Raw genomic sequence first — 22,328 nt, 5'->3', positions numbered from 1 at the left:
TGACTCTTAAAGGTCCATGTGCCTAGAATGACTGTCCCATTTCTCTTCCAGCTCACCTTTCACTTTTTTATTTCCCAAATTTATCCATAAGTGTCTTCCTCCAGGAAGTGTCCCTAGACTAATAACTTTTTCTCCGTTTCTACTCATACCTTTTCTTCCAAAGGAATGATGCCTTAACTCCTATCCAGTTATTAATTCCTCCCATGTCAGTCCATTTCCCTCCACATTTGGGGTATGCATTGTTTTTTACCAAGATATCTTAGATGCTCTCACAAGGTTTTTGCACCAGTCCTACAAAGAAGCATCCAAAGGAGTGTGTAAATATATGAGAGGTCCTGCCTCCACCAGGCTTCCCTGGAGTCACCTACCCTGTGTGGGGAAAATGAGAAATATCGTGAGTAAAAAAGTAGCTTCCTAGCCCTCTATCCCAGGGCAGGCCCCATACATAAATGCAACAGAAAAACACTGGCCCTTCTGTTCCAGTCATTGACTACATCAAAAAAGATGCCTGTTGTGCCCACACTGGAGCCAGTTTCATCTTTAGGAATTCCCTGGAGTCAGAGAGAGCAGGTTGGGCCTTTCATCAATTTCACTACTTCTGGCTCCTTCCCATATTCCATGGAAAGACATGGAGCAGGGCCAACGGAGGTCATGTTGGGTATGTTCCTGTTCCAGGTCTGCATTTTTCCTGTTGCTCTCTGAATGAACAACACTGTTTTTAATGTTGGGTCGAGAGGAAGGAAAGAACCTACTTCTTGCTTGGAGTAAGACTCCATTCTGATAGAAGAGACAGGATAGTCACCAGAATTCAGGCATAGCCACACAAAGGCAAAACTTGTAATAGCTTAGTACAGGTCTAGAGGCACTTCTAGATTTAGTTCTGAAAGTAGAGAAATGCTGTTTGTCAAGGAAGTCTTCCAGATGATAGTCTTAAAGGAATAACATAGCACTAGCCTAAAAGGAGAATTTTCTGCATCAAAGAAATGTGTAAGGTTCAATTCACTTTAACATGAATTTACTAAATGCTCATTATGTGCCCAGCTCCCAGCTGGATGCTCTCAGCAGTAAACAAGATACACTCCTGGGGCACCTGGGTGGCTCAGTGTGTTAAGCCTCTGACCTTTGGCTCAGGTCATGATCTCAGGGTACTGATACTCTCTGCTCAGTGGGGAGCCTGCTTCCCCCTTCCTCTCTGCCTGCTTCTCTGCCTACTTGTGATCTCTCACTGTCAAATAAATAAATACAATCTTAAAAAAAAAGATACACTCCTTACCTATGATTTACAATCATAAAGAAATAAAGACACACAGATAGCTTTGGTATTTCATATTTAAAATTTCAGCTTTATTGAGGTATAATTGACATAGAAAATTATAAGTTACTTAATGAGTACACTGTGGTGATTTGTTATACATATACATTGTGAAATGATTCACTCTGATATCCCCACTGGGAGAGGATTAATGGATGTTATTTTAATCTAAATATCTCATTAAATGAAAAAAAATCTCATTAAATGAAAGTCAATGGTCAAAGCACACCTTTCTTTCCCTCACTTAATCTTTGTATCATCAGGGCCTTCAGGTGGAGCTTTCCTTTTCAGTTGTGTTCCCTGGACCAGAGGTATCAGCCCTACCTGTGAACTTGTTAGAACTACAAGTATTGGGGGCCACTCTGACCCACTGAATTCCAAAGGCTGGGGTGGGGCCCAGTGATCTGTTTTCACAAGTCCTATGGATGAGGTGGCACCTGCTGAAGTTTGAGCACCACTCAGCAGTGTACTTACTAGTCCTGGTCTCTCTCTTCTCATCCCCCTTCACTGTGACTTCAATTAATGAGTTAAAGAGACAACCATGAGCATGCCCAGCTCAGACACTTTCACTTTTTTGTTAAGTTCCTTTTTTTATCCAGAATCAAGTTACCCACAGGACACTTGATATATCTAAAGAGGTTTTAATATCCAAAGTATATACAGAACTTCTACAAGTCAACACCAGAAAACCCGAACAATCCTATAAATGGATTGAAGGCTTGAATAAACATTTTCCAGAGAAGACATACCAGATGGGTAACAGACACATGAAAAATGGGCAACATCATTATTCATCAGGGAATGTATCTTAAAACCACACTGAGATATCATTTTACACCCAATAGAATGGCTAAAATAAAAGAGCAAGAAATAGCAAGTGTTGATGAGGATATAAAGAAAAGTGAACCCTCAGTTACTGTCAGTGGGAATGCAAATTGATGCTGCCATTATGGAAATCATTATGGAATTTCCTCAGAAAATTAAAAATAAAACTACCATTTTACCCAGTATTTCCCTACTGGATCTAAACAGAAAGAAAAACACTTTTTCTGGTTTCTTTTAATAATAACTTTCAAAACCTAGTATGTAGTACAAACACATTTGGAAAGTAGACAGAAAAAAGGAGAAAGAGCAAAGACACATCCTTCATTTCATTATAAATAGAGTTGTATTAGTGTTCTCCCACCAACTACCCATGGGAAGCCAAGCTTTCCATGTGCCCCAAAGTACTCTATTATCGCAGGGGACCAGACTTCATTCAAGTGTGATGATGCAACTCAAATACAGACTGCCACTGCTAAGTTCACTGCTGAGTCTACAGTTTTGGTCCTAACTAAAGTAGGGTTAAGGGACCAAGCTGTGCTGGATCCCGTAGCCAAAGTATATAGTAAACCCAGTTAGCATCCAGACACCAAATCGGGCCCAGGTGCCAGCTGACATCTGCATCATAAGATAAACATTCACAGAGATGCTCAGGAGTGGGAGGAGAGGCAGAGCAGGGACTTTAAAGTGAAGGGGAGTGGAACTCTGTGGCTGTCTCCAGATGACCCCAGTGATCCCAGTAATGAGCACCAGGAGCAGCACAACCACTGTGATCGCCCCTGCATCTCCAGAAAGCAGACCTGGCCAGTGGGCCAGCACCAGGCAGAGGAGAGCCAGCAGCAGAACAAGTAGTGAGGAGCAAACAATGACAACCCAGCCAGATAGTGGAGTGGGGGTGGGGCTCCCTGGAAAAAACAATTCTTGTAGTGTCAGTTTCTCTGCTGCCTGTCCATTCTCTTCCTGCTCCTGTGCTTTTTTTACCCCGTTCCTCCTCTCAGGCTGGTACCTGAGGATGAGAACACAAAGAGCCATCAGGGAGTAAGCTAGCAGGGCCCCAACTGACATGAGATCCAGAAGATCAGTGAGTCCAAGGAAGAATGCCATGATTCCTACGATGATGCCCAAGATTACAGTGGACACATTGGGCATGTATGTGCTGGTCTGGATTCTGGCAAGGACAGGGAACAGGAGGCCATCCTGTGCCATCATGTATATCAGATTACGTATGGGGAACATAAAGCCAAAGATGCTGACAGAAAGACTACAGAGGAATACAAAAGCTATAGCATAGTAGGCAGTTGTCCAGCCAATATGGAGAAATATCTCTGGCAATGTGCTCCCAGGTCGAAGCTGGTAGTAAGGAACCATAAGTGTTAGTGCTGCAGCGACACCAAAATACAACAAAAAGCAGATGAGCAGTGAAACCACAATGCCCATGGGGATGGAACGCTCAGGATTCTGGGCTTCTTCCACTCTTGTAATAATAATGCTAAAACCAATAAATGCATAGAAACAGGTAGCTACTCCACGGAGAATCCCCCTGAACCCAAAAGGCACAAATCCTCCAGAGCCCAGAGGGCCCAAGCTAGAGGTGTCATTGAGTCCAGCCTTTACATAGTCCTCTTCTGTGAGCTTCCAGTTGTGCAGGTCTCCCTTAATGAAGCCTGAGATGATGACAAAACTGAGAGCCAAAAGTTTCACCAACGTGACCACTTTGGAAACCGGGAAAATCCACCTATTCCTCAGAGTCAGCAATTCCATCAGCAACAACATAAGGCCCACAACAATGAAGCCTAGAATTTCTCCCAGGTGCTGGGGAACATTTGGTGAGATGCTCTCATGCAGGGTCTGAGAGATCTGGTTCCCAAGCAGATTGTCAAAAGCTAAGGTCCAAGCCCGAGCCACAGTGGCTGTATGAGCAACAAAGAAGACAATGAGGTTCCAGCCAGTGATGAAAGCCCAGATTTCACCCATAGTGACATAGGTGTAGAGATATGAAGAGCCAGAATAGGGAACCTGGACACCAAACTCTGCATAGCACAGCCCAGCCAACCCAGAAGACAGGCTGGCTCCCAACAAGCAGACCACAATGGATGGTCCTGTTACATCTCTAGCTACCTCCCCAGCCAGGACAAACACACCTACTCCCACTGTGCAGCCCACACCCAGGGCCACTAAATCCAGAGTGGTCCGTCTTCTGGCAGGGGCCATCTCATTCACATCTTCTTCCAGCATTCGTCTGCGTACCAGCTTTGGACCAATTCTGCGAAGTGCCTGACATGGCATTCTAGCTGGAATGAAGAGGACTCTAGGATCAGAGAGCTGTAGAAAGTCCAGGAGTGGAGAGTCTGAGATCAGGTTCAATGAGGCTGAGTTAAGCTGAGTTGAGTTGGGGCTGTTGAGTTCTGTTGCTCAGGCTTCAGAGCTGCTGCTTCATATTTTTTTTTTTCTGTTATGTGTTATCCCTCCATAATGCCTAAATAAACAATAAATATTTACTGGAAAATGGTGTTCAATCAACCAACTAAGGCTCACAAGTCCCATGTCACTTGTTACAGCACAAATATCATAGAAACTTATACAAATATCATAGAAACATAGAGGACATCATAGAAAAATCAATATTGCTTTCCCTCCAGGAAAGAGGACAATGGTTCCCCACATTCTGCTTTTAAACATACCACAGGACATATTCCAAATTGGGTTCATCCAACTCATGTAGTGTCATGTACTAATTAAGCCATAAGACAAGAGGTCATGAATTATTGTAGAGTAATTCTCACATAGGATGTGCGAGCAGTGTTTGAGTGTGAGTCATGACAGGTTAATTTACGGACTGGTCAGCCTCATCACAAGTGTAGACCCATCTTGAAAATATCATCTGAGATTAAAATATAACTTTGGCCCCCCAGTCATAAACCTTTAGCTCCAACATCAGCTAGCCAAGGTCAGCTGGCACGTTGGTCCCTTTCTCTTCATTCCGCATCATCCAATTAGCTGTGCTGAGGGCCAAGCATGGACAGTCCACCCCTTCCCTTTACCACCTAGGCCCACAAGGGTGCAGTGAACAGAGAGGAAGAAGGGGAAAGGGGCAGGACCTTCATAACCACCTGCAAGAAGGAAAGGACCAGGCTGTCTGAGAAGGAAACACTGGAGAAATGGGGGCAACAGCCAATCTAGGGTCCATGACTGAGAAGGGAGAGGAGCGAGGAATTTAGTTTTGTGAATTCTTACATTCAACACATCTCACCCAAAACAACTAGGAAAGATTCACTACAGTTTTTATGTCCACGGTTATGAATGTGTGATGGGTAGAGAGAAAAGAAATAAGTCCCCTAACTCAGTGGCTCATAATCTAAATATTTCCCTCTCTCTCCTGCCTCTCTGGGTTCCAGGAGAGAAGGTGAGGCCACTTCTGCAGGAAGTCTCTTCACCAGCCACACAGTGATCCAAACACACCCTGTGTAATCTGTGATGTCAGCTGCCAGAGACTTGGAGGTTATGCCCCTCTCTGTGAGCTTGTATTAAAACACACATTTTTAACTTCCTATTAATTTTTCACAAGAAATTATTTTTAACTCCCTTGAAACATTGCCCGAGTATGTCAAATATATATTCTTAATGAATGAACCCTGGATGTGGTTCTTCTTTCCCCCTTCTCCCCTGCTGCTATTCAAATGACTACTGCCCAAGAGGAGATCAAGTCTTTGGATGAACAATTCACAGCCTTGCCCAGAAAAGAACTTCAGAATACAGAGAGAACAAAGGGAGGCAGTCCCCACTATCCTCCCTGCTCAGGCTTTGGTTTTGAGAGAATTTAAGGGGATGTTGGCAGAAGTTTTCTTTTCTTTTTTTTTTTTAATTTTATTTATTTATTTGACAGAGAAATCACAAGTAGGCAGAGAGGCAGGCGGCGGGGGGGGGGGGGGGCAGGACGCAGGCTCCCTGCTGAGCAGGGAGCCAGATGCAGGGCTCAATGCCAGGACCCTGAGATCATGACCTGAGCTGAAGGCAGAGGCTTAACCCCCTAAGCCACCCAGGTGCCCCTGGAGAAGTTTTTATAGACAGAAAGATCAAGTCAAAATGGAAAAGTCTTATACAGAATACACCAAGGGCTGATGGAGGGAAGCAGATGGTTATGGGCTTAAAGGGTAATGGGTACTAAGGAGGACACTTGTGGTGAGAACTGGGTGTTTATATAAGTAATGAATCACTAAATTCTACTCCTGAAATCAATAATTAATATTACCACATATATTAACTAAGTAGAATTTAAAGTTTAAAAATTAAATTTAAAAAACCTCAAGAAAATAATTGGAAAATCTTCTCTATACATTGTTGAAAGGAAACTGACATATGGGCCAGACCTTCTGACTGCAAATCCATCTAGATTCCTTATTTGCCACTCACTAGTTCCAGTGTTATGATTTCCCAACTCACTTAAGATAGAAAAGAAGAGCCAATTCTTAATGTACGGAAGTTTACACTATAAATATGATTGAGTCATCCTCCACCCATCCCCAGGCTCCAAACCCTTCAGTGGTTCCCCACTCTCCTTCCTTCATCATCTGACATAGGCTTGCTCCTCTAGCATCATCCCCTGGTGTTAAACACATGGGGTCCTAAGCTTAGGGAATTAAACCAAACATCAAAAAAATGCAATAATAATAGTAATAGTTGTAGTAGTAACACTACTAATAATAATGATCTGTTCGCCTGTGGATGGCTCATCTTATTCCTGGGAGAGGCAGTGCTGGTTACTATAGAGTAAGAGCAATGACCATTACGTCAGAAATTCTGCATGTGAGCCCTGGCCCTTTCTCGTAACTACAGTAACTCAGGGAATCTGCTCTCTCTAAGCCTCTGTCTCCTCATCCACAAGGGAACTCACCTGACTTTCGCTGGATCAGCATGAGAATTCATTGAGGAGACACAAACCATCACACACTATTGGTGGAGTGTCACGGGGCACCATCCTGAAGGACAATCCCAGTGGAATTAAGAACCCACACTCCCTCTCAACCCACAATCTCTCTCCCTCCAAGGGGCACACCCCTGGGAAACTCTCTCCTGAGTCTGTAATGGGCCCATGCGAGCATGTTCATCACATGACTGTTTGTGGTGGCAGGAAGTGGGAGCCGTGCCAGCCTCTGTTTCTAGATTAATACATAAGTAAAATGTGCCGTGAGTGCACAATGAAATGTACATAGCAGTCAGAGTTCATAAAGTCCCTTTACAGAGAACAACTTGGGTAGATCTCAGAGACCAAGTTAGGTAGCCAAAGTGAAAGCAGTGTGATGTGTCTAGCACAATGCTATCTATGTACATTTTAAAAACAGCCCAAAAATGCTGTGTATTTGTCAAGGATACATGTATACCTGTTTAAAACGTCATGTTATTCTTGTGCTCAAAACCTTCCATTGGTCTCTCTTTTAATTTAGAATAGAAACCAAAGTCTGTATTTTCAGTGACCTACAAAGTCCTACAGGATTTGTCACTGACTCAGTGATTGTTCAGCCTTCTGTTTCTCTCGTCCCACTCATTTCTCTGTAGTCACTGGCCTCCTAACCATTCGGCCTACTAATATATCAGACAAAGCCCTACCTCAGGGCCTTTGTATTTGCTGTCCCCTATAACTGCACCACTTCTGTCCCAAATATCCACATGGCAGCTCCCTTCCCTGCATTTGGTGGAATAACATGTCTGTAGCACAGCCTTCCTGAATCACCCCACATACAGCTGCAATCTGCTCCTAACCACAGACAAGTGACCTCGTCTCTCCAGCCTTGATTTTTCCCCAGCACTTGTCACTATTTAAGGCATCATATGTTTTACTTATTTATTTGCTCATGATTTGTCTCACTCCATAAGCATGTAAGATCCATGAAAGAAGGATTTTTTTTTCTATTTTGCTCCTGTCTATAGTCCCCCATCTACACCTGTGTCTGACAGAGATGGCACTGTGTTTGTTGAAAGGAAGACAATATCTAACTACACATAGAGAACATGGACCAGAAAAATGTTTGTTAAATACACTAAAATAAGTCTCTCCAGTGAGGAGGGTGAATGAGAACGAGATAAGGATGAAGGGGCTAATAAAACGCACCAGCTGTCAGAGCCCTGTTGTAACTCTCCCCCTACCCTCAGGCCTATCACTTCCTCCCTAACTCAGCTCCTCACATCCTGACGTACCCTTCCTGGGATGAGCCTGTGGGTTGGGTGAGTCACCTGCCCTGCCAGGGACACCCTCCTCCCTCCTTCTGTCCAGTCTTGACCTTCTAGCTCCTCTCAGCCCTATTCTATGACCTTCCCTCCACATCTAGGAAGACTTTCTTAAGCCATCCTTACTGATCCCCATCTCCAACCTTTCTCACCTTCCTGTCAGCATTATAGGTCCTCCTGATGGTCAGCTGAGACTGATTTTCAGCTGGTGGTGTCCTTGTGTGCCACTTATATTCCTTTACAGTGCAAAAGCATCCAGACGGCAGGGCCAAGATCTACGTACTTACTCCTCCATCTAAATTCCACACCCCCACTTTCAACCCTCACCCCCCAGTATAAGGATCTGCTCATAATTATACTAAGCAACTATATGTGGCATTTAGGACAGAGAGAATGCATATATAGAGCTGTATTGATTGACTACTATATCTTAAGATCCCTAGAGACTTTTAAATTTTTCTTTTAATTCTAGAAAGAGTGAAAGGGCCAAACAGAGATATAAACAAGAGACTAGAATATGCCCCATCATCTATTTCAAGAACATTTCCTGAGGACATTTCCTAATGAGGGCCCTGGGTGTGTGAATCTTGGTTAAAATAGGAAACAGTCTCTCCCAAAGGAGGTGCTTGGCAGAGGGGAGGTGCTTACAGAAATGCAGAGAGGGGGCAGGGAACATGAAGTAGCATATATGAATTCCATAATGCTCCCAGCTCCCCTTCCCTTCCCTTTCCTTCCTAAAGAGCTTCAAAGACGATTTGGATATCAGTTGCTTTGCTAGAAGTTTGATAAAGACTTGAGAGAACAGTTAATGAGGGTGTTCAATAATTATTTTCAAGTTCTCAAAGTTTCAGAAAAGTAGACTTTAAATGTAACATCTCTAGAGATTATACCAGCCCTCTGTATCCAAGCACAGCTCCTTTCTGATCCCAAAGTGTATAAATACTCTCATCCTTCTTGAAGTTTCCGGACAATAAAAATGTACCCTTATTTCCATCACTTCATCTTTACATTATTCAGGCCTTCAGCTGGAGCTTTGTTTTTCAGTGTGTGGTCCCTGAACCAGCAGTATCAGCATCATGTGAGAATTTGTTAGAAGTGTAAGTTCTGGCCCCCATCCTGACCTGCTGAATCCTGGATGCTGGGGTGGGGCTCAGCAACCTGTGTTGCTCAGCAACCTGTGAGCCTCACCTCACAAGCCCTCCAAGTGAGGTGGCACCTGCTGGAGTTTGAGCACCACTGAGCAGCATACTATTCCTGGCCTCTCAGCACCACCACCCCCTCATTGGGACTTGATTGTGAGTTGAGGAGATAGCAGTGAGTATGCTCTGCTCAGCGCCTTCCAGTTTTTGTTGGTTTTCTTTTTTCATCCAGAACCAACTTGCCCATAGTATACACACATTCCAACCTGCTGATACACCAGAAAATCTAATAAGAGCAGGCTCTCTCCTATGATAGAAGGCAGAGGTTGCTCAGCACGACTGGTGATGACGAATATGTCTGTCTGACTAATGCAAGACTGACTATCAAGTCAATTAGGCTGCAGATCTACAGCTGATGATTCAATCGTCTGTCTCTATGTCATGATTATCAGTAGGTTCCAAACACAGGAGGGGGGAGATGGGATGTTATTTATTGGACCCCTACAGCTCCAACTATGGGTTGTAGTGAAAAGTGGACAGGATGCAGGTTCAGATGGTATGCAGTATGGAGACCTAGTTGAGAGAATAATAGGGCAGAAGAACCAGAGGCAATCCTAGATTTTTTCAAGGAAATGGAACTTGAGAAATGATCAGCTGTGACCTCTCCCATTACAGACAAATAAGCAGAGCATGGAAGGAACTGAATGGTTTGCTCAAGGTCACATTGCTAGTTAGTGGTGGAATCAGGATGAGAATCCAGGATACCTGGCTCTCAGCTGTGTACTTTCTGAGCAGGTGGACCAAAGCAGACAACAGCAGAGAAACTTTAAAGTCCAAGAATGTAGACATGGCTAAGTAGAAGAAGCAGCCCCAGGGTTTTTCAGCATGAGTGGTGGATTCAAAGCAAAGTGCTTTGTGCTCAGAGGAAAGCTCTGGCTCCAGTCCACGTGTGCCTGCTCTGTTGTCCCCTCACACTGCCGAGGCTCAAGCTACACAGCCTGCTCAGTGTGCTCTGAACATGGCTTCATTTTCCTGTGCTTTTCCTGGTGTTGTTCTCTCTGCCTTCAAATCTTTCCCTCCTGCCCATGTGTGGAAAATTCCATCTGGGCTTGGAGAGTGCTGGTTTAAATGCCATTCTTCTACAAATTCTCTGATTTCATCAGTCAACTTTTACCACTGTGCCATCTCCTCAACTCTGAATTCCCAAGACACATTATCTGCTTATTACTTATGACAGTACTTACTTAAGCCAACGTTGTTTAAAAAAATACTAGAGAAAATTCCAAAAGCTACAACACAGTAGGCCCAACCAATACAGAGAAATGACTGAGGCAACCTGCTCCCAGGTCAAAGCTGGTAGTAAGAAACCATAAGTATAAGTACTGCAGAGACACCAAAAGACACCAAAAAGCAGGTGAGCAGTGAAATCACAATCCCCATGGGGATGTAATATTCAGGAATCATGACTTCTTCAACTCTGGTAATAATAAGGGTGAAACCAGCAAAAGGATAGATACAGGTAGCTGATCCATGGAGAATCCCCTGGAAGCCAAAAGGCACAAATCCTCCAGAGCTGAGGGGCCAAGTGAGAGGTGTCATTGAGTCCAGCCTTTACATAGTCCTCTTCTGTGAGCTTCCAGTTGTGCAGGTCTCCCTTAATGAAGCCTGAGATGATGACAAAACTGAGAATGAAAATGTCCATGAATGTGAACATGCTGAGAATCAGGAAAACATGCCTAGTTTCCTGAATCAGTAATTCTATGAGCAAGAACACAAGGGTCACAATAAAGAAGCCTAGAATTTCTTTAAAGACATGGGAAACATGCAGTGGGATGCTCTAATGAAGGATCTGAGAAATCCTGTCACCAGAAATATTGTCAAAAGGTAAGGTACAGGGCGCCTGGGTGGCTCAGTGGGTTAAGCCGCTGCCTTCGGCTCAGGTCATGATCTCAGGGTCCTGGGATCAAGTCCCGCATTGGGCTCTCTGCTCAGCAGGGAGCCTGCTTCCCTCTCTCTCTCTCTGCCTGCCTCTCCATCTACTTGTGATTTCTCTCTGTCAAATAAATAAATAAAATCTTTTAAAAAAAAAAAAAAGGTAAGGTACAGGCTTGGTAAACAATGGTTATCCTAGCAATGTTGGAAAGGATGAGGTTCCAGCCAATGGTGAAAACCCAAGTTTACCTACAGTGACAAAGATGTAGAGGTATGCTGAGCCAGAATGGGGAACCTGGGCACTAATCTGCATAGCACAGTACACCCAACATAGAAGCTAGGCCAGTCACCAAAAAGCAGATCACAGTGGCTGGTCCTGCTATATCTTTAACCACCTCGCCAGCCAAGATATACACAATCATATTCACTGGGTTGTCCACACCCAGGACCACTAAATCCAGAGTAGTCTGGCCTCTGGCAGGGCCAGTGTCAGCCCTGTGTTACTCCACCATATGTCTGTGCACCAGCTTTTGACCAAGCTTTGGATCTTCAAAGTGCCTGACACAGCATGATAGCTGGGATTGAAGATGAGTCTAGGATCAAGGAGCTATAGCAAGCTCAGGGAGCTGAGAGTCTCAGATCAATTTCAGTGAGGTTGAGTTAAGCAGAGTTGGGTTGGGGCTGCCAAGGTCCGTTGCTCAAGTTTTTAAAGTTGCTGCTTCATATTTCTTCTGGTATGTACTCTCCCTCCATAATGCCTAAGACATGGTAAACAATAAATTTTTACTAAATCCATTATTCAACCCACCAACCAAAGCTCAGAAACCCCACGTAACCTGTTGCAGGCCAAAGATCACAGAAACTGACATCAAAGGACAGCATAGAGAAATTAGTCCTGCTTTCCCCCCAGAAAAAGTGTGAAATACTTCCCAACATTCTCCTTTTTATGCACTACATGATGCAATTCCATTTGGGTTCATCTAACATATTTAGCTTCATATACTAACTAAGCAGCAAGACACAATAGGATATGAATATATTGTGCAATAAATCACACACTGAATGTGTGCTTGGTGCTTGAGCATGAGTTATGATACATTAATTCAGAGACTAGATGTCTCATTGCAATTACCCATTTTTTTTTTAATAAATCATTTGAGCTTAAAATACAAATATTGGTTTTCTGGTCTTAAACTTTTGGGCCCAAAATCAGCTAGCTAAGTTCAGATGGCACTTTGGCCCCCTTTCACCTCATTCTGCATTACACATTCAGCTGTACTGATGACCATGAATGTACTTTCCACCCCTTCTATAATGAGGGGAGATAATAATAGAGATAAGGATGAAGGGGAAAATAAAATGCACTGAAAGGGGGCCTGAGACGGTGTGATGGTGGGAACACGTCATGAATGAGGGAGGGACAGACTTCACTTTGAGCACTGCAGATTCAACACAGGAATTGCAGGAGATAATGTGAGAGGACCTGGTACAGAGCCTAAGTGGCAGACATTCAGTAGATTTAACATGAGGGGGAACCAGAATCCTGTAATTGCCCAGGATATGGAGAATACAATACCTGCTAGAAAAAGAATTCAGAACAAGGGAAGATGGGGCACCCCTTCGACTAGGTCCCTCTGAACCCATGACCCTTTTCCCCATTCCTCTTTCTCCTCCAGCAACTTCAACCATCTATGGAGGCTCCTGTCATTGGCCCTAAGGATGTTTGTATCATGTTTCTGTCTCTGGGGAACCATCACCAGCCATCTACCTCCCAAAAAAGACACAACAGTGGTCCTTCACATTTGTTGACTCACACAAGGTTGGTCACCTTTAAAAAAATGTCATATGCTCTGCTGAAGTCCATCCATGGACCCTGAGCAGGAATCCCAGAGGAGGACCATCTGAATGGCAGGAGTAGAGAGGGGTCATACTTGATAACTTCTGTTTCTCTCAACTATGTTTTGCAGGATGGTCTTTATGCTCTTTCCACTTTTACTGAAGGTGAAGCAAAGTGGGCCTACGACAGAGTATGAAAATGATAGAGAAGCAGGGGTGCCTGGGTGGCTCAGTGGGTTAAGCCTTTGTCTTCAGCTCAGGTCATGATCTCAGGGTCCTGGGATCAAGCCCCACATCAGGCTTTCTGCTCAGCTCAGCTCTCCCTTTCTCTCTCTGCCTACTTGTGATATCTCTGCGTCTGTCAGATAAATAAAATCTTGAAAAAAAATCACTACAATATAAAAAAAAATAATAGAGAAGCAGCCCAAAGAACAAAACATCTGGGAATTAAATAATATTTTGTGACTCCAACAGAGGTAGGCAGAACAAATAATTAAGAAGCAAACTTAGGGAAAATAAAGCAAACCCATGATTGGGAATCCTGAGAGAGTTTACTACAAATACAACTTATAACAGCACAGATAAACATCATCCTCAAATACCACTTTCAGAAATACCCTTTCTCATGAAATAATCTGCAAGTATTCCTATAGTTTCTGTTCAGTCCAAATTCTCTGACCCAGCTGTGGGAGCTCCCCTCAGACCCATCACCTCCTCCCTAACTCAGCTCCTCACATACTGACTTAGCCTTCCTGAGATGTACCTTTGGCTTTGGTAAGTACCTGCCCTGCCAGGGATGCCCTCCTCACTCCTTTCTGTTCAGTCTTGACCTTCTAGTCCTTCCCAACCATATTCTATAACATTTTCCCCACATCTAGGAAGCCTTTCCTAAGCCATCCTGACTGATCCCCATCTCCAACCTTCCTCCCCTTCTCACCAGCCCTTACAGCCTGACCTGATGATCAGTTGAAACATTTTTCCATCCTATCAGCTAGTGTCCTAGGTGTGTCACTTAAATTCCTTTACAGTCTAAAAGCTTCCAGAGGGCAGGGTCAGGATCCATATACCTCCTCCTTCTGATTTCCATACTTCTACCCCCAACCTGCACTACTTAGGACAAGGATCGGTTCATGATTGTGACAAGCAACCAAAAGAGGCTTTTAGGACAGAGAAAAGGAATATAGATATGTATTGATTAACTACTGTATCTTGAGATTCCTAGAAGTTTTTGTTTTTGTTTTTTGTTTTTGTTTGTTTGTTTGTTTTAAAGAGATAAAGGGCAAAAAGAGAGACTAGAACATGCTCTCTCACAAAAGAGGTGCTTTCTCGGGGGGCATATTTAAAGAAATGCAGACAGGGGTCAGAGAATAGGAAGCCAGCTTGCAGGAATTCCATAATGCCCCCAGCTTCCCCTTCCCTCCCTCCTCCTCCCTGTGTTTCTCTCAGTCTCTAAGCTCCTTCCAAACTCAGAAACCAGTTTCCATCCCAAGTCTCCAAGAAAAACTCCTGCCAAATCCTGTAACAATCCACCCACTAAACTAAAGTGGCAAATCAAGAAATGGATTTGGTAGGGCTTGTTTCACTTTTTGGGTGTTGGGAATAATGCTGTTACGAATACAGGTATACAAATATCTTTTTCTGCCTCTGCCTTCCACTCATTGGGCTGTATACCCAGAAGTGGGATCGCTGGATCATATGGTAACTGTATATGCATTTTTTTGAGAAATCACAATTTTTAGAGAAATCTCCACAACAGCTACAACATTTTACATTCCCTCCAACCATGCACAAGCGTCCCATTTTCTCCACATCTTCATGCTCTGTCTCTTGCTCTCTCTCTCTCTCTCTCAAATGAATAAATAAAATCTTTTTAAAAAAAGCTGGAGGAAATATTTCAAAACATAGATGAAAGTATGTCACTCTCCAGCTTAAAAATCCTTTGACTTTCCTTTGTGCTTCTCCACCATTACAGTTTTCATGCTTTCCTTACACACTAGAGGGCTGCTCTTGATCTCTCTCCCATCCTTACCTCCACAGGCCACATGGTCCCCTCAACACCATTTTCACTGGCCACATTTCAATTCCTGAAAATGAGCCTTTGCACTCATGCAGATCCTTCTGCTTTGACTAATCTTCTCCTTACTTTTCACAGCCAACATCACTTCCTCACAGGTTGAACGTTTGCCAAAATGGCATTGTCCTCTTTATCCTTAACCCAGAAGAGCCAGAACCAGAAAAATATCAGCTCATCAGTTGCTTCAAAACATGGTTAATGTCTTTCCATAGCTAAGATGACAGAGTGATGCTGGAAAGAATATTTTAGCTATATCAGATTGATATTTCTGGCTTGGTTGTTGTTGACAACCAGAAACCTGACCTATTAGACTATTAAAAAATGGGCATTTGTGTTTCCCATTATGACCCATGTCTGTGACCAGCTCTGAGCTCACAGCACTTAGAGCATTGTTAGTATTTATTAATTATCCACGGAAATAAGCACAAAGACCAATGGACATTAGGCATCAGTACAGAACTCTTTCTCTTTTGTTAAAGTTACTAAGGAGTATGGCCACAAGATAAGGAAAAATAGATATTTTGAATATGCTATTATTGTGGGAAGATCAACAGAGAAAGTAACGGATTGCCTTTCTGTTTTAGTTTCAAAAGGAAAAAAATGCCACATATGTTCAGAAACAGGATTGACAAAGCAGCCTTTGGAGCCTGACTTTATTCAGGTAAATTGCATAAAAATTTAGAATAAATCTCGGAAACTACAATTGAACTCATTTGTTGGGAATCACCAACCTAGACCTCAATTCAATTCAGGTAACATGAAATCACTTAGACATTTAGCACATTATCCACATGAGACCTCTATCTAGTAGGTTCCTACAGTTTGCAAATACTGCATATCCAGGACCAGCTTCCTGCCATACTCCCTGTCCACCTTCCTGGTCCATAATATTGGTAACTCTAAGCAATGAGAACCTCTCAGCTCTCGCTCAGATTCACCCAACAGCTGTCAGAGAGTGCTGCCCTTGAAATAGGATAAAGCCCTCAATCACATTCTTCCTGACAACTGCATTGCTTCAGATAACTGAAGTGTGAGTGCTCTCTATCCTCCTTCTGGAAAATGACACTTTTCCTCAAGTCTTAAAAAGACTCATGCATACACACACACACACACACACACCCCTAGACCCAGAGTTTCCTACTCTCCATTAAGTCAAAACTTCTAAGATTATTTTTCTAAGTCTTTCTTCTCATTGTTGTTCTACCAATTATTCCTAGTATTAACCATTTCTGTGGCTCCTACTTAAACAGGACAAATATTTCACCACACATGTACATCTTGCTGGCATTATCATCAGCTCTCACACAGACCATCCCTCTGCCTAGAACAGCCTCTTTCCAAACCCTGTTCAGCAAGATCCTCCTTCCTTCCCAGTTTCTCTGGCCACACCTATAGATAGATATCTGATCTCTCCAGTATGCTCTCCTTGCCCTCTGCACTCCCCTCTTCAATGTCCAATGTCATAAGTCACTGGCTTAGACTTTTGCATGGGGAGAACATACCGTTAGAGAGAAGGTTAGGAGTAGTAGGTGGTGAAGTGGAGCCCAAGAGCGGAGCTTCTGCCTGAGGATGCTTCTAGCTTGCCTTTCCCTTCCCAGATGAACAGTTAACTGGCCACAGCCAAGGAAGGACCCCAAGCTCCACAGACCAATTTGGATGTCAGAGATCTGACACAAGAACTGAGGTCCAAGTCTCTTTCACCATAACAAAGCAAAAGTAGAAGGAAAGTAACCCAAGGCAGCCTAGACAAAGGGTGTTATCTGTGACATTTATGATTCACCGCAGTGTCTTCCCCTCAATGTGTGACAACTGAACAGACAGATGACACAGAGTTTTATTACTCCCACTGCTTTACTTGTTTGGAAAACAAGTCACCTAATGCTCTGACGTTAGGTAACGTGACATGATACTCAAGCTGCAATAACTACAAGTAAATCTCGTCTGCAGAAGGGAGAGTAGGACAATATTCAAAGGATTGAATGGGTGTAGAATAGGATTTCACTTGTCAGGAGGATAGGGAAGTATACTTACAGTGTAAGCTCCCAGAGAAAAGGTATTTCTGGATTTGCTACCTTTTGCCTGCACTGTTTATAAATAACCACACAGATGGGTTCTCTGTACTTTGGGTTGGAGCTAAAGTGAGGGTAATGGTGGTAGAGTTGATAATTTAGGGTGAATAAAAATGTTGTTTTTCCTCTAAGTCTTTTGAACAAAGGATTAGTGTGGTACCTAATCACATACTTGGTCCCTCAAGTAGAAGCCAAAAAAGTTTCTAAGTGAGAAAGACTGGATTTAGTCTATTAGAGATAAGATTTTGGGGCTCCTGGGTGGCTCCATCAGTTAAGTATCAGCCTTTGGCTCAGGTTGAGATCCTGGGATCAGGCTCCCATTGGGGCTCCCTCCTAGGCAGGCAGTCTGTTTCTCCCTCTGCTTCTTCCCCCACTCATGCACTGGCATGTGCTCTCTCTCTCTCTCTCAAATAAATAAATACAGCCATTAAAGAAATAAGATTTCAACTAAGTATAAAGGAATACAAAGGCAAATTCCACATGAGAAAATTTAGGTACCACACTAATCCTTTGTTCAAAAGACTTAGAGGAAAAGCAACATTTTTATTCACCCTAAATTATCAACTCTACCACCATTACCCCCATCATATGTTCAGTTACACACAGTGAAAGAGAATAGTGGAAAACAAAGAATATCTCTCTCTGGGAACTTACAATTAAGGGCATTTCATGAACCTCCCCACCTGCCAAAATAAGTAAAAGATATATCAGCTATGACCAAGAAAGGTATTCCTCAATAAGAAATGAACAGTCATGGTAAGAGTATGTCAAGATCCCAGATGGCTTCCTTGGTAATGGAAGGTAAGAGTACTAAGAATCAGATTTTCTACTATTGGAGAAACTAGAGAGTATCTTCTGTACACCATGGGTCAACTCGAGAAGGCGGCATGGAAGAGGAGGAATTACCCCATCATGGCATTGTGAGTAACTACTTCCCAGGAAGACACCTGTTCAAGCTATATCTTCAGGTTGGGCCATGATCCAATAAACAGAGCCCCTTTCAGGCCTTCCTTCCATGTCCCCACCAGAAACACAAAGCAAATGCCACCACATCTGAACCAGTAAATCTAATTGCCCAACCAGACAGATCCGGTTAAATATTTGCTACAGATCTATATACCAAGATATAATACTAATTCATCATCATCATCATCATCATCATCATCGTCATCATCATCCTCATCATCTCAGTCTTGGTCTATGCAGGAAAGAAAAAGAGAGAGAAACCATTGAAGTAGTAATAAAATATAAACTCTCCCCTGAGGAATGAGAAGTAAGGCTTCCCTGAAAAGTCAGAAAGAAAGTTGAAGTAACAAAATTCAGCTCAGTCTAAAGGAAATAAATATCCAAACTTATCTCCCAGGAGTTTTCTGAGAACAACCTCACCAAATGGATCACTTTCCAGGTATCCTCCCACCTGTGATCTTACTTTGTATTATATTCTGTTTGCATGATACTTTGAAGAAGCTTTCGTCTCCCTTTCTAAAATAAAAACTCCTTGGGATACAACTTGCTTCATGTTCTTTCAAAGAGACTAGAAACCCTAGTTCTGCAAATAAATATTATTGCATGCAACTAAGACTTGAACTTGGAAACACGGAACCCCTCAAACTATCTGCTTATTAGACCCAGCGGAAACACAGCTACCTCCTCCAACTCAGCCACCTACCCTACCACCCCCAGTATTACACCTCTCAAATCCCCTCCCAGTCAGGTAGAGATTGAATTCCAAGTCAGTGAAACCCATCCTGATGCAGAATAACACAGCAGACCAACTGTATGTTGACCAAATCCATCCACCCAAATGTAGCCCCAAATCTATGCAGATGTAGACCAAAACATATGTGCTTCCTTCCTATAACCTATGGAGTCCATTCTACATGTAGGCATAATATAGTGTCCTTGTACCATATTTGGGTAAATGATCAGATAGCCAGGGCTTTTCTAGAGGCTGTATATACTCCAAATTACTTAGTATCATTCTGGGATGGTTGTGAACATGTACCTTTTCTTAGTCCCTTTGGAATAACTGAAGAATGCAATGTTCCTCATTCATGATTTGGCACATACAGGTTTAATTTCAGTTAGAATCCAGTGTTGGAAATTCTTTTTTTTTCCCCAAGATTTTATTTATTTATTTAACAGAGAGATACATAGTGAGAGAGGGAACACAAGAGGGGTAGTGGGAGAGGGAGAAGCAGGCTTTCTGCCAAGCAGGGAGCCAGAAGCAGGGCTCGATCCCGGGACCCTGGGATCATGACCTGAGCCGAAGGCTAATGCTTAATGTCTGAGCCACCCAGGTGTTGGAAATTTTTAACATTTCTATCATGCCAAAACAAAGTGAACTACTTGACAAATGTTTCTGCAGTTCTTCAGAAAATAGATGGGCTACCAGGAAGAAAGAGAATTAGATTTTCTAAAAAGGAATCAGGAAGAGACTAGCCTTTTAGCCAGGAAGGGTATGAAATTAAGGGATTGACATTGATGTCAACAGTGAAAATCAATTTCTTCTCTACTTCCCCATAAGTCTCTACACACTTTTCTCTACCCTGGATGTTGTCAACAGAGAATTTCTAATAAAAGTCCTCAAGAGAAACCAGTAGAAGGAAACCCATCTGCCTACCCACTTCATTTCCTAACTACAATTGTAATATAGGAAGGCCTTTGTCTACAATGAGCACTGACCTCAAGTCATTTTTTCTAAGAAGCCTCGATAAACTCCTTTGCTTTCCTCCCTCAAATTTTTCCTTTCCTTGTAAGCACAGAATCTAGAAATTCACCCAGTGTTTCCATCCATCACTATACTCTGTCTCTACTGTTAGACTAGCAGTTGTGAATGGTCAGAGCCCATGGCGCCTTCTTCCATGTACCTTCTCCCAATAGACACTCTCAGTAATACACTGCATACAACATGGCTTAGAAAAGGCCAACTGTCTCTCTGGTTATCTTCCTTCATACCTTTAATGTGTCCTTCTGTCCTCCCATGTGAGGATTTGGCTGTCTCTGTCCTCTCTCATCAACTGTGCTTTGTCCTTTCAAAACCGTAGGTAGTTGTTTCACCACTTGCTCCTTTGGAAAGTTAATTGGTTTTGTTTTGGTTTGTTGTTGGAAAGATACCAGATCATCGGATTCATATGAAAGTTGTATCCTGGCTCAAAGTCCTGAGCTCTTCTCTAAATAGAGATCCAGATGACTTCTCCACCAAGAACCACCTGACTCACACCAGCTCAGGCAACATAATCTACAACAACCAGCTTCTGCCACCACTTTTTTTTTTCTGCCACCACTTTTTAAGGGAAACTCTTTATACCTATTCTTAGTTCTTTCTCATCCCCACTCTGCTTTGTGAATTCTGTGATAATTAAAGAAAAAAGGGACAAGGATAAACCAAGTGAATATCATCCAAAAATCCTACTGATCAATTTGGAATATACTTGCTGAAGAAATTGGTCTTTCCACATGATTTTGCTTTAATTAAGGTTGAAATGAATCTGCCTTCTGGAAGCATATAACATATATCAATTGATAATGGAGAGAAGTAGCCCAAGAACTACTAGAGGGTAAGAGAAATCAACATTCACCACATATAACCAAGAAAACAGGTGTCACGCATGGATAAGTGTTGTCTGGGCTTCTGGTGTTGGGGTGCTGCCCACAGCATACAGGGCAGTAGGGAGGCGGGGAGGGTAGAGAAGAGTTTAATACTCCAAAGGCCTTTGAAATGAAAGAGTTGCAAATATGTTTTGTGATAACAGCAAACTGCCTCTTGGTGACCCAGTTTTTAAAGACCACGAGGCAGCCACACCCCAGGGAACCTGGGAAATCTTTCCGCCTCTAGACTGACCTGGCTCATAATCAATCCCCCACCATAACATTTAAAATTAGATAAGAAAGGCAGGGAGATACCTTGAGCAGCTGTAAAAATAGATACCTAGCTCCTTGAGCCTGGAGGAAGAAGACCCTCAAATCCTCTCTGGTGATGGGGGACCCCCTTATCACACTGGACCTGCTATTCTGCAAAGTGCATACCGATGTCCTCTCCCAGAAGATAGGACACAGAGACTTTCAAACTCTCCAGTGAGAAATGAGGTGAAACGTGAAGGAGGCAGCAGAGCCAGATGGAAAATTTTCCATTCATTAAGAAAACATGTATATGCTTACTATGTGCTGGGCCCTGTGGGAGAGACAAAGATGAAGAAAGCAAGCTCTGCACCAGGTCAGAAAGGAAAGACTGGGAATAGGCCAGGGCAAAGAGGTGGGAAGAACACTGGAGGAGAAACACCAAGGAATAACTTCCCTTAACTCACATTTTCTCATCAGAGCTGAGAACCTTTCTGGGCTGGAAGAGAACAGAGTGTAGGCCTGTGTATCACTCTGACCCCAGTAAACCTGCCTACCCTTCCCAAACTCATAAGGTACTGATCTATCCCCACCCCCCACCAAACCAAAGTCTAATTCAGGTGCCATGAAATACCCTCTACTCAAACCCCACAGGGCTAGACAGCCAGAGGCACTCCAAGCCCAGACTTCTTCTTCCCTGGCTCTGTCTCAACTTTCCTGCCAACTCTATAAGCAGGAGAAATCACTTACCCCTGGGCTTCTTCTGCCTCAGAGGAGAAACGCTTGGGAAGAAAGTGCAAGCCAAACCCAGGAAGAAGAAGAAGCTTGGCCAAGAAGAGTCAAGACTAGGAGTGGAGCTCACAGGGTGCCCTAGAGGAGTTGAGGCTCTAGAGAGGCGGGGCCGTCACAGAGGAGGGGCCTCAAGAGTGTGAGCACTGAGGAGGCTGGGCCTCAGGGAGCTGGGGCCAAAGGGCAGAAGGGGCCTGGGAAGGATGTGTAAGTAGGAAGAAGGTGGTTTAGCTGGAATCCTGGATAAAGGCTAAAGGTGGGCAATGGAAGACTAGTGAGGACCTAAATGGGTG

The 22,328-nt window shown here is 43.3% G+C and overlaps 1 protein-coding gene across 1 annotated transcript; it reads right to left on the bottom strand.

Moving 5' to 3' along the window:
• Positions 1-1,322: 1,322 nt before the first annotated feature.
• LOC132019530 (cationic amino acid transporter 3-like) lies at positions 1,323-22,102 on the bottom strand. The gene is made up of 2 exons (XM_059402698.1): positions 21,997-22,102; positions 1,323-4,610 (listed from the first exon to the last, which is right to left on the bottom strand). Exon 2 carries the CDS (start codon positions 4,418-4,420, stop codon positions 2,657-2,659), a length of 1,764 nt encoding a protein of 587 aa, XP_059258681.1. The 5' UTR covers positions 4,421-4,610; positions 21,997-22,102; the 3' UTR covers positions 1,323-2,656.
• Positions 22,103-22,328: the final 226 nt, after the last annotated feature.

Source organism: Mustela nigripes, chromosome 6 (assembly GCF_022355385.1).
Source record: "Mustela nigripes isolate SB6536 chromosome 6, MUSNIG.SB6536, whole genome shotgun sequence".
In the NCBI taxonomy this organism is placed as follows: domain Eukaryota; kingdom Metazoa; phylum Chordata; class Mammalia; order Carnivora; family Mustelidae; genus Mustela; species Mustela nigripes.
This window is presented reverse-complemented; position numbering and strand designations above follow the sequence as displayed.